The sequence below is a fragment of the Phoca vitulina genome, unplaced genomic scaffold (genome assembly GCF_004348235.1).
Source record: "Phoca vitulina isolate PV1807 unplaced genomic scaffold, GSC_HSeal_1.0 scaffold18, whole genome shotgun sequence".
NCBI classification, from domain to species: Eukaryota; Metazoa; Chordata; class Mammalia; order Carnivora; family Phocidae; genus Phoca; species Phoca vitulina.
Window position 1 is genome coordinate 26,654,207 of NW_022589721.1, and position 23,116 is coordinate 26,677,322.

Sequence of the window (23,116 nt, forward strand, 5' to 3'; positions counted from 1 at the left end):
CCCTGCTTACGGTTCTGTCCCCAGGCCTAGCACGCAGTCAGCGCTCACAGCAGGTGCTCTGGAACTGTTGCATAAAGACCTGAGACTAAATGATCCTTCTCTAGAAAGTCCACTAACTATTCTGCGTTCAGGCTCCCCTGTGCCCCTTAATTGCCTCTGAGCTTCTTGGGTGAGCTCCCTCTCGCCAAACTCCAGGATTGGCACGAAATCTCCCAGGATGAGTGCAAAACCTCCCAGGACTGCACGGGCCCCACTGAGCGCTAAGGCTTCACCCTTGAGAGGAGCCACGTTAAGTGTGGTGGCCGTGGCCCACCGCCTCACCACTAGCCCGGACCACAGCCCAGCCAGAATTATTCGCCGTGGTTCGCCTTGTTTGGAAGGATAAGGCAGCCGGTCTCAGAAAGTGGAAGCAACACAGTGAAGGGGCTCAGGCACGGGTCTGGGGGAACTTAGGTGAGGGTAAGATTTGCTAAGCACCCATCAAGAGGCACAGGGCGCCCAACCGCCATGGCCACAGGCAAGCCTGTCCATCCCATTTCACAGATGAAGACATTGAGGCCGCTTCCCCAAGGTCACACAGCTTGTAGAACCAGGATCAGAACCCAGGTCTTCTGGGGCCCCATGCTGGTGCTGGCCCCCAGCTGCCCACCAGCCCGCACAGGTAGGAGGAGGAGAAAAGCCAAGTGTCACGTTCCTGGTGCGAGTCCCATTCCTTAAGACACAGATGCATGCATGCGTACACACACATGTACTGCACACACGCACGTGTGCATATGCATGCACACATGTATGCACACTCACGCACACTGCGCATGCATGCACACACACATGCATATGCACGTGTGCACACATTTCCACACACATTTGCGTGCACATGCGCACGCACACACCCACACGCACGATTCTAAGCTAGCCCTCCCTGGTGCTCTCTTCCCACTGGCCAAAACCAAGACTGCACCTGAGACTGGATGGAGGAATTAAAACACAAACACATGCCTTTGTCCTCTTCAGACCCAAAGGAACATTCTGTCCTTCTGTCTCCATGGGGATGAATCACTATGCAGTATCCTCTAGGGAGGGACCGACCTCACATCCCCCACATTCTCCCAAAGAGAGGGCACCAAGTACCCCAGTGCACTTTGTGTCCCCTTGCCTGAAAGAGGGCATCCCCCGTCCTGGGACTCATCAAGGGTCCTCTCTTTTGCTACGATGGTGGCTGGAAACACACACACACACACACACACACACACACACACACACACACACGATTCCTCCACCACCCAGATCTCCAATCCCAGCCCTTCCCCAGTTCAGAGCCAGATCTCTGAAGTCCCTGCACACAGGGGTCTGATCCAGCCAGAGGCATGCAGCAGAGAAATACCCAGCTTTTCCTCTCGCCTCCTCTGGAAAAGCCTAGAACGCCACTCTCTGAAGGTGTAGAGGAGATGGCAATATGGTGGCAATCATCATCAAGTCAGCCCTCCTACTGGACTCCGGCCCTGACCCGAGCATTTACTTACAAGTGTTCTCTCATCGAATGCACACAACTCCACTGGGCAACAACTGTCCCCTTTTACAGAAGAGAGACAGGCCAAGAGAGGGCAAGTAATCTACCCGAGGTCACACAGCTGGAACGGAACCCGAGGCAGTCCAAGTCCGAAGCCTTGGACTCTGTGCGCTCCCTGACATCTGTTTTACTCTGTGCCAGACGGTACATGAAGAAAAGAAACCTTTACCCACACAGAATGTGCACAGTGACTCTCTCAGTCAGCCCCCCACTGCTGTGACTGTGGATGGCTTTCTGTCTCCCCAGCCTCTCCAGGGACCCACAATCCAGACACGTGCCAGAGTCCTCTGGATGTGGAACAGAGGAATGCACACTGCGGTATGGCTGACGGGTGCCCGACTGGGAAGGGCCTCGGCACCAACATCACAGTACTGGGCTGGCCCCTTCGCTGCACGCCGCTTCTTTTATCTGTAGCACCCACCATGGGGCAAAGATCTGTTTGATCACCACCTCCCACCTGCCAGCCAATTCCCAGAGAGAGAGGCTGGCTCTGCCAGAGACAAGGTCTGGCCCCCAAAGGGCACCGAGATTCACAGAGTCCACACCACCTCTAAGAATGGCACCTATCCTACTCCTACTGTCTACAGGGCTTGCAAGATGGCAGGTGCTGAAAACAGGAATACCACTAAGTATTCCTTAAAGATTTCATGTCGGCTGCCCATCCTGGCTTCGGAGCTTTATAAACTATGTCTGACTGTGTGGGTTGGCCTCTCAAACATCTGTTATTCCCTCCTTTATGATCGAATTCTCAGCAACGTGCCTGATAAAATTCTCCCCCCTCCCCCATCTCCTTTATAGCCAAGGGGGGTCCAGAGACTCATTTCTGGCTCATGAGATGTCAGCAGAACTCACTGGGGTTTTGAGGAGAGTTTTTTTTTTTAAGGTTCAAACTTGGCCTTCTGGTTTTTTTTCCTTTCACCCTTCTGCCTGCTTCCTCCCTGGAATATGAATGAGATGCTTGGAGGTGCAGCAGCCATCTTAGGAGCATGAGGACAAAAACTACATGCTCAAGAAGACAGCAGGAAGCTGGAAAGAGTCTGGGACTGGGTGACATTCATAGGTCTTCCAATTCAGTAGAATAGCAAACATTTCTGTTGTCTGTTGAGGGATGTTAATCCTAATGATACATTCACCATGTGCCCTTGGCCAAGTTACCACACTAGTCTGGGAGTCCCTTCAGCTGTCAGCTGAGGGCAGTAAGAAGTCCATCTGCTCATGGGGATGCTCCCAAGACTAAAACTGCCGTATGCACTGGGAAGTGTTCCGCAAATGGCAGCATTTGGCTCCATGCTGGTTGTTATGGATGCTTATCCCAGAGATAATCAGTGTGAAGCCACAAGAGGGTCCCAATGGCTTAAGTCAACTGGTTGAGTGATCCAGGGGAGCTCTGAGACCAGCTGCCGCCACCTCCCTCCATAATCCCCTCCTTCCCAGCAGGCCCCGGGGAGACACGGAATGATCTGGCCTCTTAAGGGATGACACACTTAGGCAGACGCTAAGTCAGCTGGTGCACTGGGCTGCCCCTCCCAGCAGCCTAGCAAGCCTTGGTCCAGGCACGGCCAAGGGCGGAGGGCACTCTACGGAACAGGCAAAGAAAACTGATTTGGGCTAGTCAGTTGTTGAGGCAAGAAAGGCAAATCATGACAACAGAGGCTCAGGAGGAAATGGCAAGGGATTGCCCCTCCACAATCTTTTTGGAAATAATGCCCCCCCACCCCAAATCCTCCTGGTTCATTTCCAGTGCCCACAGTGGGGAAGGCATAGGCCTGGCTAGGCCACTGACCTCCTTTCCATTAAGTAAGAAGCAGGTAAAGAGTGAAGGATGCTGGGAAGGGGCGTGTGTGTGCAAGAAACAGATTATCTGCATATAAGGACAGCTGTCTGTTTACTGAGCAAACACTGTAACAGCCATTTCACAGATGGCAAAAGCCAGCATCTGTGCACCCCAGCGTACGCACCTACAGGTAGCAGAGGTAAGATTCAGGACAAGCCCTTGGGACCCCCGTGTCCTGACTGCCGGCCGAGCCCCAGGTTACAGGAGGCACACTGGGCCCCCTCGAAGATACGACCTCAAGGAGGCCCAGCTGAACCTGGGGCTGCTCCCATTTCTCCAGTTTCTTTAATGCTGTCATCACATCAGGGAAAAGAAAAGCTAGAGAATCAGGAAACCAGCTGGTGTGGGCAGGCGGGCGTCAGCCTGGGAATACAGAGTGAAGCTTGAGCCCACACCAAAGATCGCAATTCTCCAAGGAAGAGAGAATTAGGAGGGGAGTCTTTGTCGGATCAGAGAAAAGAGAAGGAGCAGCGCCGGCCACCCATCCACCCATGGAGCAGAAGAGGGAGGCTTGTGTGCTGCTTCCCATGCTGTGTTTATCACATTCACAACACCCTCGGGGGTGGTGATACTCCCCCAGATTACAGATCAGAAGACTAAGCCCCTGGGAGGTCGGGCCACCGGCCAAGGACACACAGCTAGCAAAGACAGAGCTGATCAAAACCCGCTTCTGTCTACTGCACCCACCCTGTGACGCCAAGACATGGGTGTCTACACTCGGTGAGCCTGACAGCCTGGGCTGGACGGACCTGGGGAGAGCCAAGCCCCACCACGGGGGCACTGGGGTGGGCGAGGCGCCCCTCTCCCACCCCCCCACCCCCAGGAGGGCACTCCCAGGAAACCCACGGAGGAGAGAAGAGGCAAGCCTCATTTCTCGGTGACCCAGATGAGCGCTTCTGCCATCTGTCACTCGGGCTTGGCTCTAAGCCCCAGTGGCCTGGCTGGGAGGTAGGGCTGGGGGGAAGGCAGGGATGGGAAATGGTGGGTCGAGGATTTCCAAGCCTCTGGGCTCTGCCCACCTTCAGTCAGAGAGCATGAAAACAAGAAGCAACTATGTGGAAAGAAAGAAATTAGTAAAAGGTCACTGTTTCCATTTTCCCTAGAAGCTGATCTGCTACCAAGAAAAGGGAAAAATTCACCTCTCCCCACACCCTCACCCTCTGCCAGGCTCAGACTGGGCTCCAGAGTGGGAGCCAGACCCCAGGAGACGCCGTCCCCCACCTCCTGTGCCCCAGCCCCCGCCACCCCGCACCCGGAGGCCCAGTGGGTGACATCAGCTCCGTGCCCAGGGAGCCCTGGTGAGCACACAGACGCAGATTCCCATGGAAACCAAATCAAATCAAACCATCTGAAAAACTAAAGTTCCAGGTGGAAGGAATTAGAAACAGCAAATCCAACAGGAGAGGCCATTTGGAGCCAAAGCAAGTGTCCCGCCTCGGGGCCACAGTGAGGGGCAGTGGTCACAACCCTGCCGCCCCCTCCCCCCACTGGTTATAGGGACTTCGACTTTGGCTCCAGATGTGGGGACTGGGTCAGGCTTGGTCATGTATCTCGTCACTGAACAACACAGGCCAAATCCCTTAAACCTTCTCTGGGCCTTGTCTCCTCAACTAGAAAACAAGGCTGACACTAAGCCCTCTCCTTAAGGGCTGATGTGAGGAGTAAGGACATCACACAGAAGAGGCCAGCACAATTCCTGGGGTACAGCTAGTGCCCAGGACGTCAGGTATCACGACCCCCGTGATTATCACGTATCTCAGAGTCACATGGGCCAAAATTGAGGGTTATCCTGATAGCACCCTTTGGTGAGTTTCTTAACATCTCCAGATTGATTTCTCATCTGCAAAAGAGGGTAACATTCCCACCCTGGCACGGAAGGCCTCAGACGGTAAGTGGGCATGCAAATATGCATTCGCTCCCTTCTCCCCTCCCCTCCCCTCAGTGGCCTTCCAGGAAGCCTCCCCACCTGGAGCAGAAAGGGAAGGGCTAGATCATAAAGCATCTGCCAGCTCTGGTATTCTTGGATTCTAGGATTCTAGCCAAAGAAAATAAGCTGGAACCCAAAATATTCCCACCTAGCCCACTCGTTAAATTTGCAAACACAACTGCCTAGTTCCTAATGCCAGAACCTTCTCTGCAAAGTCAGATCAAACTGCATCCGTCCTGCAGCCAAGGCACCTCAGCCCAGCAGCCCACCCAGCCCTGTGCTCTGAGGGCCCCAGAGAGTCTCCAGGAAAGGTATGCAAAGAAGGGTCCCGAGAGCCCTCATAGAACTTCGCATGCCCGGGTACCAATCGATTTGCCCCAAAACATCACCCAGGCCAAAAACAAACTGCCCAGCCTAAGGTGATGTCAGCCAGGAAGAGATGAGGCCATGATGCCATCCGCTCTGGCAGCTGAGCTCTTTCCTAAGGCAGGCAGCCCTGCGGCTCGGGCAGCAGACCTTCCAGCAGCTTCTTACCGCTGAGCTCTGGGCTACGGTGTGTGTTTTGATTCAGGGGGAGGGAAAAAAATATTAACTACTTTGCGAAAAGAACAAAGAGGCTGCTTGAATTAGTCAAAATGCTGAAGCACCAAGTATTTTTCAAGAAATAACATGGGCTGCTTCGGGACACACACAGTAAGGCTGCTCAGACTCCTTGAAGTTGACCCCTAAGGAACTGCCCGGCCGGGGCCCCCGTTTCAATGAGCAGCAAGGAACACAGGAAAGCAGTTGGCCACGGAGGCACACCCCTTCCTGAGTCCTGCACTGGCTCACCCTCAGGAGGTTACACGTTCGCCCACCCAAGTACTGTCCAGATTATTTGCCCGGCCAGGTTGGTTTTCAGCCGGAGTTGCAAAGATACGCTGGCTTCTAGTCCTGATGGGCCCTCAGGCAGAGAAGAATGGTTGGGGTCAGATCACGTTCGGTGGGCCCCTTCCTAGCTGCTGGCCACAGGGACGCCTCAGCTTCCGATCTGCCATGGGGAGCTGACGGGACAAGTCCCAGAAGAATCAGCAAGAGCGCCTGGGAAGCCCTGGGCCCTGGCCTGGCTCATGAGAGCCTGATGAGTCCGCAGCAGGCAAGGAGACACTGTGCCAGAGCCCCGTGGGACCTCTGAGGGCAGGGTGGGCTGGCGAGCCCCCGCGCTGGGGCATGGATACCCTCAGCCACCCTTGACCACGGTTCCGTCCTTCTCCGCCTCGGACCCTGTGGTCGCTAACTCTTCAGGACACAGAGAGCATCACACTGCAGTGCATCTTCGGAAGGAACATCCTACAGCAACCCACACGCACGATTTTGGAGACTGCTGGAATTCCGAGGGAAACCTTCATAAACACCATGAGTCAACTAGGTCTAGGAGCCAAATCCCAATGAATATGGTTTTATAGAAAGAGATACTTTTGCAAACAACCTTGACAGAGTATCGTTCAGCACTCAGAATCAGCTCCAATATTGTGATTCACTGGTAAGATCGAGCCTATTTGCTTAGAGATGTCAGCTCACCCTCAGAAGGCTCGGGATCCAAGCCAGAGGGGCCCCTGCATGTGATAGTGCCTTGGCCTGGGATGATGGGTCCCTAAGCTTCTCCTGGTCACCTGACTGGCTCCATCTATCATTCAGGTCTCCGTTCCATGTCACCGCCTCCATCAGCCTTCCCGGACTACTCAGCCTAAGGCAGAGACCCACCAAGAGAAGGGGAGCTGTGGTCCTCAAAGCCCCTCCAGGAGCTGGTTTCGGCATGTTTGATGGGTTCCCCCCCACTTCCAGCGAGGCAGAAGCTCGTGCACTCTGGAAACGCACTAGCTGAGTTCACACCCCCACCCTACCCCTTTCCAGCTCTGAGACTTCAGGCAAGTGACTCAGCCTCTCTGTGCTTTGGGCTCTCCCTCCGCACCACGAAGGAAGGGGCTGTTGTGAGCACGCCCTGAGCAAAACATGCAGTGCACTCAAGAGTGATGCTTGCCATGTGTTCAGTGCTCGATAGTGCTGAGCTATCAGTTTGGAATTTAAGTTCCCGAAAACAAGGATTAACGTGGTCACGCTCCCCACTGTGTCCCCAGCACCTAAGACAATGCCAGGCACAAAGCAGGCACTGTGAAAGGAACAAAGGGATGCCCAACCAGAAGAATGCTCCCACCTCACAGGACAGCTCTGGCATTAACCGCGAGGGCCCAGCCTGGCCTGGTGCACGACGTGGTAGGCCTCACCCTATCTCTCCCAGCCCCTCGCCGGAGCTTCCCTGTGTGGTCACCACTGTGCTGATGTCCTGACGGTGCAGCGCCCCGCCCACCCCAGCCTGGACAACCTTCAAGGCCAGGTGGTAGCCTGGGCTGGCAGGTGGGGCCCGAGGTCCTGTTCTCTGCTCCACCAGCTCCCAGTGCCTGGAGATCGGAGCATCTAACAGTGCTTTGCAAACTACCAAGAGCAACACAAACACGAGCAATTATCTTCACAGGAAACAGATAAACGATGCATTCAAGGTTTCTCCAAATCCATAACCAAGGTTTTTAAAATCTACAATAATCGTATGATCCAACAATTCTCCTCCTGGGGGTATACCCAAAAGAATTGAAAGCAGGGTTCCCGAAGAGATATCCGGATGCACACGCTCCCAGCAGCATTACATACAATCGCCAAAACGTGGAAGCAGCCTAAGTGCCCACTGATAGATGATCGAATAAACAAAATGTGGTCCATACCTCCCATGGAATAGTTTTCAGCCTTAGAAGAAAAGGGAATCCTGAGGACATTACATTAAGTGAAGTAAGCTAATGACGACAAGACAAAACGCTGCACGATACCACTTATATGAGGTTCACAGAGTAGTCAGATTCAGAGACAGAAAGCAGAATGGTGGTGGCCAGGGGCTGTGGGGAGGAGACAGTGGGGAATCTGTGTTTACTGGGGGCAGAGTTTCAGTTTTGCAAGATGAAGCGTTCTGGAGATGGATAGTGGTGATGGTTGCACATTAGGAATGTACTTATCACCATTGGAGCATGCACTTAAAATTGGTTAGGAGGGTAAATTTTATGTGTATTTCACCACCAAAAGAAAAAAAAAATTGGGAAAAGAAACTCATAAGAAAGTTAGTGGACAGGGTGTGCTATTGACCCAACACTGCCCAGGGCACATCACATCAGGGCCCCCCCGCCCCAGCATGGGACCCATGCCAGCTTTGAGATAATGAGTCCAGGGCTTACAGTTCCTGAGGTTCTGACCCTCCCCTCTGCCAAGACCAGCCAGCCTGCTCTCCTGAAAACTTGTTCTTGGACAAAGCTCCAGACACACCCCCCTTGCCCGCGCCAACCCTGAGCAGGGATGGAGCCAGGAAACCCAGAGGAGGCTGGCTTCACTTTCCCAAGCAGAGCCAAGAACATCAAGCCTTGCTCGGCTTCCTCCCATCACCAGGTCCCAAGCCCACCCGACTTCTCCCCCATTTCCCTCCAGCATATGCCCCACACTTCGGCGTCCCCTGCCTGCCTTCAGACGGAGTGACGGGCTCTTGCTTCCTTGGAAAGAACTCAAACCAGCTTCTTTCCGGGGAGAAGGAGCTGAGAGGGGAGAACCAGCTGATGTAACTTCCTTCCCTCCCCTTGCCCCTGGTGTCCGAACAACAGATCTTCAACTAATGCAAGAAGAAGGAAAGCGAGAAGACAGAGCAGGGAAGGGGGGAGGGAAGCCAGTCCCTCTACTTGCCTGGACATCAAACTCTTGCAGGAGGCCACTGATGGTCTGTGGAGAGACAAGAGAGATGGTCAGTTCTGTCCATTTCCTGGGGGGGGAGAATAATGTTGGAACACCCAGGTCTCTCCAAGCGCTGAGTCTAGACCTACCCTCCCTCCTCTGTGAGGCCTCTCCAATTTCTTACAAAGAGAGACTTTTCATCTCAAAGAATAGCAGTCCAGCAGAAAAGGAGACACATTAGCCAGATTCCTTTTTGACAACAGCCTTGGTGATTAAAAGGATCTGATGGTCTAAGCTGGCCACAAGCTTGAGAGATAGAGGAATGTAACTGTCTATTAACTAGTTTCCCTGTGTCCACCCATGTGTGACACTTCTAAACCCAAACCTGACCATGTCACTGTCCTTAAATTTCTTCCACGGCTGCCCCATCATCAGGGGTCCCAGTCCTCTGGGGAGCAGTGAGAATGTGGTTCTGAGGAGGGACTGCAACATGCCCAAGAGATGTTGTTGGCATGTTTTCTTTCTGGCCTAGAGATGGGAAGTCCAAAACCCTCTGAAAACGAAGCCCCAGCCAGATCCCATCACCAAGCACCAGGAAAGAAGACAGCTCAGCAGAGCAAAATGCAAAAGCAGGGGAAAGAAGTACACAGGGAAACCCCTTGGGACAGCCAGGGCTGCAAGACCAGATTGTAACAGATGCCCTGCTGCTGGAGATGAAAATGGCTTCACATACCCTGGGCTGGGTTAAGAACATCAGGGAGTTTGATAAATTCAGGGAGAAGCAAATGTGGCCGATGCCCACTCCGTGTGTGTGTGTGTTGGCAGGAGGAGGGAACAGAAAAGCCATTCTGTACAACCCCAATCTTCAAAGTGCTGACAAGAGTGCAAGGGCCGTCGGATTGAGAAGAGACATCAGGAAGAACTTTCCAAAGCAAGTCTAATTAAAAACATTCTGCCGAGGGGCGCCTGGGTGCCTCAGGCGGTTGGGCGTCTGCCTTCGGCTCAGGTCATGATCCCAGGGTCCTGGGATCAAGTCCCGCGCATCGGGCTCCCTGCTCCTTGGGAGCCTGCTTCTCCCTCTGCCTCTCTCTGTCTCTCTCTCTCTCTCTCTCTCATGAATTACTAAATAAAATCTTAAAAAAAACCACCACTCTGCTGAGTCAGTTTAAGGAACTGGAAGGTTTACTTCTACCGAAACCTTGACATGCCACCTGCAAGTGATAACCTCTTAGATGTTGGCTTCGAAAATAAAGTTTTCCAAAGATACCAGCAGGGTGCTTGAAAAGTATAAATACTGTGTTTAAAACTGCAGTTAGCCTTGGACCCAGAGATGTCACTCCTGAGAATTTATCCCAGAATTGCACCTGCGTGTATATGAATGACGTACGTCCAAGGTCCAAATGATGCAAATACCCTCAGCATCGCTGGGAATAGCAAGAGGCTGGAAAGACCCACATGTCTACAGACAAGGCACGGGTCAAACAAACTCTGGGGGAGGCCGGGAAGCTGGAAGGGAAAGGTGTTCTGTGGACTGTCATTGGAAAGGTTTCCAAGAGAGTTCACCACATGAGTAAAGCCAAGTTGCTATACTATTTCATATGGCTTTTTAAAAGGGAGAAATGAGACCATGCCGATATATATTTGTATGACCGAGGGTTTATGTCTTTGTTTGCTTTTTAAGACTCTGTCACAGACCCCAAATGGAAGAGGAAATGGATTTGGAGCATGTGCAGTGAACAGTAGGGATCAGCAAACGACGGCCCTTCCCTATTTTTGTAAATAAAGTTTTATTGGAACACAAGTCCATTTGCTCACATACTGTCTATGGTCGCTTTCATGCTGTAACAGTAGAGCTGAGTGGTCGTCATGCAGAGCCTGAGATATTTACTGTCGGGCTCCTTACAGAAAACATCTGCAGACCACCAGGGCAGGATGGTAACAAGGAGTCTGCAGCTTCCCCTGGGCGTGGCTTCTAATCCTCCTTGTGCCACTGATCTGAATGAACTTGGGTCATTCCCTTCTCATCACAGACCACTGTCTGCATCTGCAAAATGGGGCTAGAGGAGATGGCCTCACACATTCGTAATGAAAAGTCCACGAAATAATGGACCTAAGACACAGCAGCCACATGCCGAGTCATCAAAGAACCAAAGGAACAGGCCGTTCACCAAAGGCAGCTCGCCTGGGTTTGGCTCCATGCCTCACACTTTGTAACTATGTGACGGAGGACAAATGAACTTCCCGAGACTCCCCTTTCCCTTCTGTAAAATGGGAAGGATCATAGAACCTAGCATCTAGCCAATCGCAGTCTCATCCTGTCGGTTAGCCCGAGATAACCATGAAATACAGCCCAGTGGCAGGCATGCGAGAGGGGCTTCGTGCATGTTAATTATTCTTTTTGAAAGCCTTTAGTTGGCCTTAGCATAACTTCACTTTTGAGCCTGAGCCTGAGCCTTGTATTTTTTAAAAGATGTATCCTCACACGCAGTTATACCTCAGTAAGGAGGAGGAGGTGAAGGTAGTTTAGAACGCAACGTCAACTGCGCAATCGTAAAGGCTCTTCCAGCCCAGGATGGACCGTGCCGGCCCAAGCAGGAGGACACAGGCTGCCGTTTCCAACAGGGAGGTCTCCTTGACATGAAACGTTTGACTACAAGGACAAGGTATCCCTTGTCCTTCTGCAGTCCCAGTCACTAGAAAGCAGCGGACACGTGCAAGTGTGTATGCATGCGTGCGTGCACACACGGGTGTGTTTGTATTATACACCCATGGATGCCCACGTACGAGCGTGCATGTGCGGGGAGGTAGCCAGGAATGTCTCCACTCACCTCCCCTTTCTCCACCAAAGGCTTCACCTCGGCGAGGTCCACGTCCTGCAGCTCCCGAGACATGTCCCTGCTGTCACCTGCCTGCAAAGGAACAAAGCTGTGGGTCAGCACTTCCTGCTGAGAGATGTTGCCCAAAGGAAGCAAATCCGAGGCCAGGGAATGAGCCCCACTCTGCCCGGCGGCTCTTACCTCCCACACAGCACATGATGGTCGCAGGCCCCCCAGCCCACCGCCCCATGCCACTCCGGCATCGGGGGGCGAGGTGGGAGATTTCCTGGAACAGGAAACCAAGGCTCAGGAACACAACTACCTTTCTGATGAAACGGACAGATTGGGATTCAAACCCAGCTCCTCACACGCAGGGCCCAGGCCCAACCGCCACACCCAGGACGTTTCTCATGGCGTTTTTTGGCATGCAATATGACATTCGTTTCAGGAGAGTGACTGGATATTTTCAAACATTATGAAATGATCACGACGGCAGCATCGTTGACTACAACGCCTATGTTGCTCTCGAAAATGTAGGCAGTTAGCTCTTCGATGTTGGTCTAAGTGGTATTTTGGGGTGTCTCCGCAGGCGAGGGCCACAAAAGCAAAAATTAACAACTAGGACTACATCTTGTTGCATTTTAGGAGACACACATCACTGATCCTGAAGTCAGGCAGCCCCCAGGCTGACAACCAAAAGGGGATGGAGACTCACAGGAGGCTCCCCGTACGCAGGCTGGGCACGAGCTTCATCCCCCTTCATCCACGAAGTAGTCCTAACAGGGGCTGGACCACACAGACACCACCACGCCCACCGGTGTGCAGGGCTCTCTGCTACCTGCTGGCGATGACAGGGCCAGGCCAGGGAACACCTCAAGCTCAAGGGGTCTACAGGACTCAACATGCAGAGGGATTTTGAAAGAAAAAGGGCTTTCAAGGCAGCAGGGGGTGGGTAAGAGGGTGTGGCAAAGCAAGGTGGGGGAGGCAGAGGGTGAGGGGATGGAAGGTGAGAGTGGGGATGGGGAAGCAGGATGGGGCGAGCAGGCATAGGGTGAGAGGGCAGGGGGAAGGGAAGGCGATGCGAGCAGGGGGTCAGGGGTGAGGAGGATAAAGGGTGAAAGCAGGGATGGGGAAGTAGGATGGGGGGCAGGAGTGGGAGAGCAGGTGTGGGGTGAGGGGGCAGAGGGAGGGGGTGAGAGCAAGGGTTGGTGGGAGGGGGCAGAGGTGAGGGGGATGGAAGTTGAGAGCAGTGATGGGCAAGCAGGATGGGAGAGTAGGGTTGGGGGGCAGGGGAAGGGGGGTGAGAACAGGATGGGGGAAGCAGGATGGGAAGCAGGGCTGGGTGAGCAGAGTGGGCCAGAGTAGGTCCTGCTTGGCTCTAACAGGGGCAGGTGCAAAAGGATCAGGAGGTGACCCCTGCAGAGCTTGGCAGGAGCAGTTCTGGACACAGTCAGCTCTGCAGGGAGCAAGCTCCGGGCAGTGACATGCACTGAGCCTACTTCTGGGAACTCTGGAAGCAGGCATTGTAAGCATTTATTCTTAGCACCTGATAATCAAGCTAGAAGAATGAAGTGCCCACCAACACCAGAGCGAGGCGCGAAGAACCCAGAAGGTGGGTTAAGTGCTGCAAGCAGAGGTGGCAGAAGGTGGGAGAAGGTGGGAGAAGGAGCAAGTGGCAGAGGGGAGTAGGGGACCCCCAGGTCATAGACGCAGATCTTCAGAATCAGGAAATTTGGAGAAACACAGCCTGACTAAACCCCTCACACTGCTACTTGCCAGGGTGGGACCCTGGCCCCGAGATGCCCAACACTCGAGAGATAGAAGGGCCAGAGAGCGAAAGCCTATTGAAATTCCAGCCCGGGGCTCCTCTGAAGACCCAGATCTTAGAACCCCTGAGAATCCGCATCGTGAAGCACCTCTGAGAGGCCTGCTGGCAACAGAGCCGGGGCCACCCTGCACCCATCCCCTGTGCCAACACATGGCATTCTGTGGGCAGGTCCCCTGGGATGCTCTGGTCTGGGGCCCCGGCACGATTCTCCCCAGTAGATAGCCAGCCCCACAAGAATGCCTTTATGCAGCCTTTGGAGTCTACGCTCGAGAACATTCTGAAAACAAAGTCGGTTTTCTATTTGTGAGCATTCCTGGGTAGCTGCCAGCTCGGAGGCAGGAGGCATGAAAAGCAGAGGTCTGTCGGCCTTGCTAATTCAGCATGTTCATGGTCCCGAGACCCTGGCCCGTGGGACACCTCGCCTACACAGCCTAAGGAGCCTTCCAGAAGCCCAGGGCTCTGCAACGCCACCCTTCACGCTGAGTGTAAGGGCTTCCCATTCCAGGGGCTCCTACACTGAGGGCAGCCCCACCTGCAGACTCCCCAGGACAGGGAGCTTACCTGTCTTGTTCCCACAGTCGGGCCACAACTTGCCTGCTGAATACGTAACAGGTTTGATGCAGCTTAATAGCAATGTTTGTGTTTAAATTCACTCTTAAATCATCACTACACCACAAGAGTGAAAGGACTTTAAACAAGTCTACATGTGCACAGACTCAAGCGCGCACGGGACTTCAGCCCAGTGTGGTTCGTGGCTTCCCGATGCCGGGATCACATCAGAATCTCAGCCTCCACCAGCTCCCTCATTCTCCTTCAGAACAAAGAGACTGATCTCAGCCTTCACGGGTTCCTAAACGTGCTCCTGGGGAAGCCTCTTTGCCCCCACCCCTCCTTGTCCGTCCTACAACTCAGCTTCCCAGCCCACACGAGGCAGCAGGTTGAAAACTGGCCAGTCTCTCTTAAATACCAAATACTTGAGAATCACTGCTTTTTTTGGAGCCCTTGGGGGCCATGGGGAGGCTCAGTGAGGCCACCAAGAACCATCACAGTGGTTCTCCAAACGGGTGATTCTGTCCCCCAGAGGACATGTAGAATGTCTGGAGATGTTTTCGATGGCCATGACTGGGGGACGCTGCTGGTATCTCGTGGGTGGGGCTCAGGCACACTGCTCATCATCCTACACTGCACAGGACGGCCCCGCAGCACAATTATCTGGCCTCAGCTGTTAAGAGCACCCTGGTCTAGACCAAGAAACATCCATAAGGGCTCTGGGACTCTTGAGATCTGCAGGGAGATTGGATAAAGCAGAGGAAGCTTCTGTACTACGTGTCCCCGGGGAAAGTGGAGTTGCTGTGGGTCCAGGGCAGCCTGTGGCTAATAAACGCAAACTTTCCGGGGCACCTCCATGTGGGTCACTGCCCTGCACTAACCAAGGCGGCCCAAACCCGGGCTGCCGAGGTGCTCTCTGCACCTTGAGCACCCCCACCGGCCCCGACCGCTGGTGCTCAGCCTGCCAGGGGCAGGAAGACAGCTGACTGCTTCCAACCCAATTCTGCTGACTTGGGCCAGCCCAGGGCCAGCCCTCGCCCTGTTCTCCTTTGCTTGAATCAGAAAACCTTGCACACTTTTATTTTAGAACCTGTTTGTCTAAAAGAAATCTTGTAAGGAAGCTCAATATAGAAAAACAGATTTACAGGAAAAAAAACAAAAAAAAAGCTGGTGTGCTTTGGGTGACTCCAGGGAAAGGGCCTGGCAGCTCCCAGCAGCCCCCACCATGGGCCCCTACTGCCCCATGCCTCCATGCCCACCCTCAAACACCTTCTGAGTCCCAGGATAGCAGGCTTTGAAACAGTGATTCATTCAGAGATTACTTCCTGTACTAGGTGCTCGTGAGCCCAGCACCAAGCAAAGTGTGACAGTCCTCTCGTAACAGTTTTGCTGACAAGACCCTACTATGTGACGAGTCCAGGGCACGGTCATGGACAGACAGAGCTTTGGCCCACCGAGCTCGCAGTCCTGCACACCCACTAGGCCGTCGTGGCTGCCCATCTCCGCACAAGGCCATGCTCTCCTGGATTCACGGGGTCCCACACACCCCCCAACCACCACCACCGCCGCCATCATTTTACCAAGGAGGAGGCTGCAGCCCCAGGGGTGGAGGGACAGGCCTGAAATGGCACAGAGCCAGCCACAGATGGAGTGGCCGGGATGGAGAGGCCTCTGATGCTCACAATTACTGCTTCACCACACTTTTCCTTAAAAAGTTTTTTAGGGGCTTCAAATCCATAGCAACAAGGCCCTATGGCCCATTTCAAGGAAGCAGGCGATTTCCTTAGCCAGGAGGGAGGCATGGATAGGGGGTGACCTGGTTTGGCGTGCTCTGGCTGGTGCCCCTGCCCCCCCCCCCACCAGGCACCACTAGCCACGCAGGGCCCACGCTCAGGGGGTCACTCCTTTCAGGCTACCTGAGGTCCCGCTTGGCTCAGCAGGTTCTCTCCCTGGGCTTGAGACCGAATGCTGAATGCCGGTCCCTGCCCCTCTCCGCCACCTCCTGGAAAGTCCCAATGCAGAACGTCAGATCGCAAAGGGCCAAGGTGATCTTTTAGTGGACAGCGTGACAGGGCAAGGACACACAGGGCACAGTAGGTGGGAGCCCGGGTGTCCGACCTCCAGCCCTCTGGGCCCACCTGGCTTGACGATGGGTGTGCGGTATCTGCCCACCATGTCTCCAAGAAGCACAGACAGAAGTTCCTCCAGACACGCAATCAGTCAGAGCTAAGACCCCAATCAGGGCTGAAAACCAGGCTCCAGGTCACCACACCAGCTGCCAGACCAGTTCACAGCACCACCTCCTCCTCTCCCACCAGCTCTCCCCAGAAGGGATTTTGAAGAAACCCATGGCAGAAACGTGGATGGTCACCAGGAGCTGGGGGAAGACTGGGGGGTCAGACCTGAGCATCATCATTTATTAGCTCTGCAATCCCTACCAAGTTCTCTAGCCTCGGAGCCTTAGTTTGCTCATCTGTGAAATGGGTACAACTCCTGCTCCCAGCAAGCAGCAGGGTGGCTTAAAGACTGGAACACAGAATCTGGCGCAGTCCCCCTGCCTTAGCCACCGGGGATACATCCCAAGACACCCAGCGGATGCCTGGAACTGAGATAGTACCAAACACTACACACAGCATTTTTTCCTATATACACATACCTGGGATAAAGGCACAGTGAGAGATGAACAACAATAACTCATAATAAATAGAGCAATTCTAACAATATACTGTAACAAAAGCTATGTGACTGTGGTCTCCTCTTCTCTCAAAGTATCTTACTGTGCTGTGCTCACCCTGCTTGGCAGGATGGGAGGTGACGTGCCCATGTGACCAGATGGACCGAGGGGAATGACGCAGGCATGTGTCATGGCGGTAGGCTACTGTCGACCTTCTGATGACATATCAGAGGGAAGGTCATCTGCTTGTGGACCTTGGTTGATCACGGGGAGCTGAAACTGTGGATAAGGGGGTAGCTGCTTAAGAAATCAGTGCATTTTCCTTTTCTGGTGGCCTCAGAGACCCAGGGACATCTGTGAGGACAACAGCCTGTGTTTTATACGCCGTGAGTCCCAGAGTCCGCCCAGCAAGGAAGAGGGAGGTCACAGAAGTTGAGCAAGTGCCACATGGCTTTCCAGTGATCAGACCCAATGCACCACCATGGGGGTCTTCCTTCCATTAGCAACGTCGGTCAATGAGTAACGAGGGCCTGAGGGGAGCTAGGCGAATACCTTTCCAGTTCAGTAGACCCAGGAGACAGTCAGCAATTAGTTGGACCTCCTGGGTTCCCAGGGAAGCCAAGACTGGCATTTGCCCAGAGAAGGGAAGACCATGACCCCGAGGATCTGGGAGGGCAGTGGGCAGAGGTATGTTAGGCAATGTGGGGCCCCCGGAAAATTGTTAACCAGTCACGGGGACCGGGAAGGGACACTCAGAACCTGTGATTCTCAAAAGCCCTGATGGAGCAGCAGCCCTGGCCGAGGAGTCAGGGCACGGAAAGCCTGCCGCTCTGCTGCCACAGGACTTTGACCGAGCATTCATCCCCTCCCTGGGGGCCTCAGCTTCCCCACCTGCAAAATAGGCTGCATGCGCGCTACGGACATCACATGGTCCGTGAGAAACTTGGGGCCAAGGGGAGCCCAGGTGGGAACGTGCTATACCCAAAGATGAAAGGGTCCTGCCCATCTCCGTCCTGCCTGGATCCACCCAGCCCAGCACAAATGGCCACAGACATGCCAGGACAAGAGCACCAGAATGACGTCTTAGGTGTTCACCGGACTCCAAATTCCATTACTTCCTCTGAGCTTCTCAGGACCCAGAGGCAGGCACCACCGTGATCACCATGTGACAGATAGGGAAACTGGAGCACAGAGCAGTGAAGAAATGTGCCCCGAGCCGCCAAGCATCAAGCGAGCCCAGGTTCAAGCAACCTTAAAGGAGAAAGTTGACCGTGAAATCAGCTGGGTCTATATATACACATACTGTGTGCCCACCCGCCGTCCAGGTAGGATGTTCTAAGGATGAGCCGCCTGTGACCAGGAGCCTTTCCAGTGTGAGTCAGCTGAGGGAGTTCCATGCTTCTCCTCCACCTTGCACAGTCCCACAGGGCCGCCAGGAGTAGGCCCGGGCTCTGGACAGAGTCTGCATCCTAGACTTTCCCACTTGCCCTCATAATGCCCAGAAAGGCTTCATTTTTAGCTCTCCCCCAAGGTGCCTTCCTTTTTAAGTAGGCTCCACCCCCAATAAGGCACCCAATGTAGGCCTGGAACTCACCACCCTGAGATCAAGACCTGAGCCAAGATCAAGAGTCAAACACTTAACTGAGCCACCCAGGCACCCCAGGGTGCCTTCCTGACACAGCAGTTTCGATACTTTGAAAAAGTCTTCCCTGCCTTGTTCTATTTGCTCCTCACGGAGGTCCCCGGCAGAAGGTCAATAGTATCACCCCAGCTTACAGATGGGTAACCTGAGGCTCAAAAGCAAAGGCCCACATGACTTCCAAAAGGCCAAGACCCACTCCTTGGACGTGGGTACAAGTGTGGCGAGCAGGGGCGGGCACATGGCAGCCTCCCAGTTGCCTTTAGTAAAGCAGAGGAAGAGGCAAACCAGGAGGCATTGTTGACAAGCTTGTCATCAATTGTGATCGTCAGCAACTGGCCCAGATTTTGTCCCCTCCATAACACGCCCGGTTTCAAAGCCACATGAAAGTGGTGTTCTTTCCAGCACACTGGGCTCTTTATAGAACAGAATGGAAAAGGGGGGAGCACAGGGGTGGAAATCAATGTGTGCCGCTGCTGTTTTGGCATAGCATCTTCCCCGGATACTGCAGTCCCCGAAGGTTCCGGAACAGCCCCATGTCTGCATGAACCTCAAGGAAAGCAGACTTGGGGTATGCCCTGGATACCCCGGCCTTACTGTGGATAAATGCTTTGTTTTCTCTTTTGCCAAGGTGACTGTGGTATCAAGCTACAAGGCAGTTCGTGGGTTCTCTTGCTGTTTTCTAGACCTTTTGAAACTCAAGGCTCTGGGGAGGGTGAAGAGGTTGGTGGTCTTAACTCTCCATGTTTTTCTTATGTAATCAGACAATATGGAAGATCCTACTGGTCCTTCAAGAAAGTTCCCCAGTTTAGGGGAATGGAAGTCAAGAACAGGGCTCTCAAAGTCAATAAAATGGTACAAATACCATGCAGAGGAGACAGCCAGACTAGAAATTCCTGGAGGGCCCCCTTCCTGCTTTGCATGGAGCCTGAACCTCAGCAGCATTCAAGGAATTGCTTGATGGCAAAACAATGAAAAAGGAAATCCTCCAAAAGAAGGCAAACCCCGGCTACACTCATTCCCTGGATATAAGGCCAGAGCTGAAATGGGACCACCTGTGTTAACCAGAGCACAGAACTAGCTAGGGGGTCCGGGACACAGAGCAGGAAGAGAGAAGGGATGCCAATCCATCACCGTCCACACCCTCTCTGCAACACCACCTGGGGATCTTCCTGAAGGTTCTCAGTGGAGTCTTGGCAGCCTGATCCATTTGTCTGGCAGAGAGAAGACCGTCTGAGGGGTCAGTCAGAATAATGGGAAGTCCGAAGGAGGACACTGATGGGTTTCAAGGATCTTTCTGCAAATCTGCAGGACAAGCGTGAGAGCTGTCCTGGATGGTCTGTAAAATAATTTGTTGAAAGCCCACAAACAGAGCCATGGTTAGCATAGGACATGGAAACAGATTCTTCCTAAAACCCTTTGTCCCAGAGATGGGATGATTGCCACACTGACAGGATCCTTGCCCGAAACAGTCTCGCTGTTTCCGCAATCTGGATGGCCTTCCAATCTTTCCTACACGAGATGGCCCAAGTTATTTCCCTCGTAAATGGAGGGTTTCTTCTGACCAACATTAATCGAGTGCCTACTAAGCGCCAAGTCCTCAGGTCTACAGGAAAAGGTAAGTAGAGACTCAGCCCAGAATGATCCAAGGAAGGCACCCATGCCCGCATGTCAGCCTGGAGGGGAAAGCCAGGGAGGGCTTTCTGGAGAGAAGTGGCCAGTTCAGTGCTTGGAAAGGAGAGAGAGAGGAGGCCAGGGTTCCCAGCTGGGAGTCCTCAGAACTGCATACCTCTGAAGCTCATAACCACATGTGGGTGGTGCCCAGAGAGCTGCATAGAATCTTCTCAAAGCCAAGGGAGTAGAGCTGGGATTGAGATGCGGAACAAGATGGAGCTCTGGTCCCCATCTACCCCTTTGAGCAGAGCTGCCCACGGTTGTAAAATTCACACTCGTACTGAGGTTTCCATGAATTTAAGAGAAGAAAAACTATAAAATAAAAGATGAACTCCTCAACAGGCCATTCAAGGCCCCCAGATGCTAACGAGTCTCATCTCCTACCACCTCAGCTAGAGGAACATCATTGGACTGGAAAAGTGTAGACATAGAGCCTATGCATAATTTCCCTGAGGGGAGCTCATCTCATCTCTCAGGACATCCACCTCCAACAAGCCTGGGCTGGCATAGCAGGAGGCCAAGAGGGTATTAGGGAATTCACCTCTGCCTGAGCAGCACACACAGCCTTCCATCCATCTCTTGTCTCCAAATGGAAGGAGAAAGAACAAGTAGAAAGGCAGGCCTGGGACTAGACAGCGATCAGGGAGGTAGGAAGGGCTGCATGAAATGAATCCAGGAAACCAAGTTCATGCTTCAAAGACAGGTCCAGAAGGGTCTGGGGAGCCCTGAAGGTTGAAACTGGAGGGAAAAGGTCCAGGGTGGCCCACCTGGAACAGGACCCCACTCACTTGATTCTAGACAAGCAAGTCACCTGCCCCGCCTCAGTTTGCTGACCTGAGAAATGACAAGAATATCTCCTATCTCAACTGAATGAGGTGACAAGCTGACACCACAAGACACCTGAGCCAGGTAAGAGCTGCTTATGGAGCACCAGGGTGTGGTAACACAGAAGTATCCGATACTCTGGCCTCTCCTCTCCTTTCCCTCCCCCCAGTCATTCCGGAGCAGATGTCCTCAACTCCCTACCCCTAATCCAGCCTAGGGAGCTTCGAAATGGTGCAGATTCCTGGCCCCTCCCAGACTTACTGGGCCTGTAAATCTGCATTTCAAACAAGGGTCTCATGACATTTTTATGCAGTCTGCATAAGTGTAGTTCTTTTGGAAGAACTTCAAGAAGCAAAACACGAGTTCGGCCCCTGCAGGCACTTTCACTGGCATGGGTAAGCTTAGGACAAAAGTCCTGGACACTGACTGCCAAGGAAATGCCTTAAGAAATTGAATTTGTGGGACTCATTGACAGCAAACACCTACATGGTGTTCCCACGTGCCAGGCACTGTTCTCTGCTCTTTCCATTATTAATTCAGTTAATATTTACATGTTCCCATGAGACAGTGTCTGTTATTCCCCTTTTACCAGAGAGGAAGCTGAGGCACGGAGCTCCTGATCACATCTCTGGACTTTACATTCTAGCTTTTTCCGGTCACCCCAACATGCCGTCATGAGAAGGAACAAAGGCTTGGGTGTCTGCCTCTCTGGGTTCAAAGTCTGGCTCTCCCACCTTTAGCCATGTGGACATGAGAAAGTCTCTTAAATTCCCTCAGGCTCATTTTTCCCATCTACTCAATGGAGCCAGTAAGGATCAGGCAGAGCTCTGGCCAAGATGACAGGGGGAGAGGGGATGCAGCAGCTGACTAGGAGGGAGAGTGTCCTGCCCCTCCCTGCCCCCTCCCAGCCTGAGTCAGGCCTCCTCCCAGACAGTCTTAGATGCTGACTCATCATCCTGGCTTCCTCTCTGAGGCACAGGGACTTTGAGTCACGCCTTGGATGGGATTCTCTGGAGTTGGGTCCCAAGGAAGAAGAGCAGCTTCAGGCCACCAAAAAAACACAATGCGATCTTTCTTCCCCATCCATACCAAGACAAGCTCAGGCCAGGACATTTCGGTGAGTCTGGTGGGGAGCCCCCAGCTCTGTTCAGATCTAAGGTCCAACCTGGAGGGGGCAGCCAGAATCCAGTCAACCCCCCTCAGCAGGGCTGCAGCCCTTGCTCACTGGACTGATTCTGCTAAGTTCTCAAGAACACCTGATTGACACTAAATAAATAAATAATCACCACATTCTGCCTGGAAAGTTTCCTCACCAAGAAACTCACTGAAGACCCAATGTCTGTTTGCCCCTCTCATAGCAGAGGGGCAATAATCAAGACCAAGAACCCCTTTCACCACCTTCAGTCCCAACCACAGGAGTCTGGAGGGCCAAGTTCCAGCTCTGGTTCAGCCTTGGCAAGTCACACCCTATCTCTGGGCCTCAGCTTCCCTCTGTAAAATGGGAAGACATTGTATCAGGAACGTGTGTGAGTTTTTTATTCCATCCCAAATTATCAGACCAACTGTTACTAATCCTGGATTTGCTTATTGCTCCAGGAGATCCCCCTCTGGGGAGGGAAGACCCCAACAGGTGCTGGAAGGTCTCCCTGGAAAGCGAAATCAAACAACCACCACCCTGAAGGTCAACTCTGCCTGCTCCAGACTCCACCCAAGAAATTACAGGGGAATGAGGTAGAGGGAAGGAGCCATTCAATTCATCCAACGCATGTATCTGAACTCCTCTCAAGTGCCAGGCCCTGGGCCAGGTACCAGGTTACGGGGTGAGGCAAGCAAAGCCTTCCTTCTCACCCTCTTGTGGGGGACAAGGTCCCACAAAACTAAGAGGTCACAGGTCAGGGGACACCCCTAATTTCACTGCTTACACCAGAGCACTGTCCCTCTGAAAGTTACCCATCACTTCCGGATGACCTCTACCTCCCCGTACCCTGGACCCCCACTCCTGTGCCACACCAGCACTTACCCCTTCACCTGCATTTCTCCCC

The 23,116-nt window shown here is 53.3% G+C and overlaps 1 protein-coding gene across 3 annotated transcripts in view; it reads right to left on the minus strand.

Moving 5' to 3' along the window:
* The window catches only part of NDRG1 (N-myc downstream regulated 1), an 87,287-nt gene that overhangs the window by 62,423 nt on the left and 1,748 nt on the right, over window positions 1-23,116 (minus strand). For 2 of the 3 annotated variants that reach the window (XR_004300821.1, XM_032415561.1), the window contains exons 2-3: window positions 11,898-11,978; window positions 9,082-9,117 (exon numbers count right to left, since the gene is read on the minus strand). Coding sequence is in view for 2 of the 3 variants with exons in the window: in XM_032415561.1 (XP_032271452.1) it covers window positions 9,082-9,117; window positions 11,898-11,960 (99 nt within the window). In the remaining variant the exon portion in view is untranslated. The remainder of the gene's footprint in view (window positions 1-9,081; window positions 9,118-11,897; window positions 11,979-23,116) is intronic. The other variant, XM_032415562.1, reaches the window with a different exon arrangement.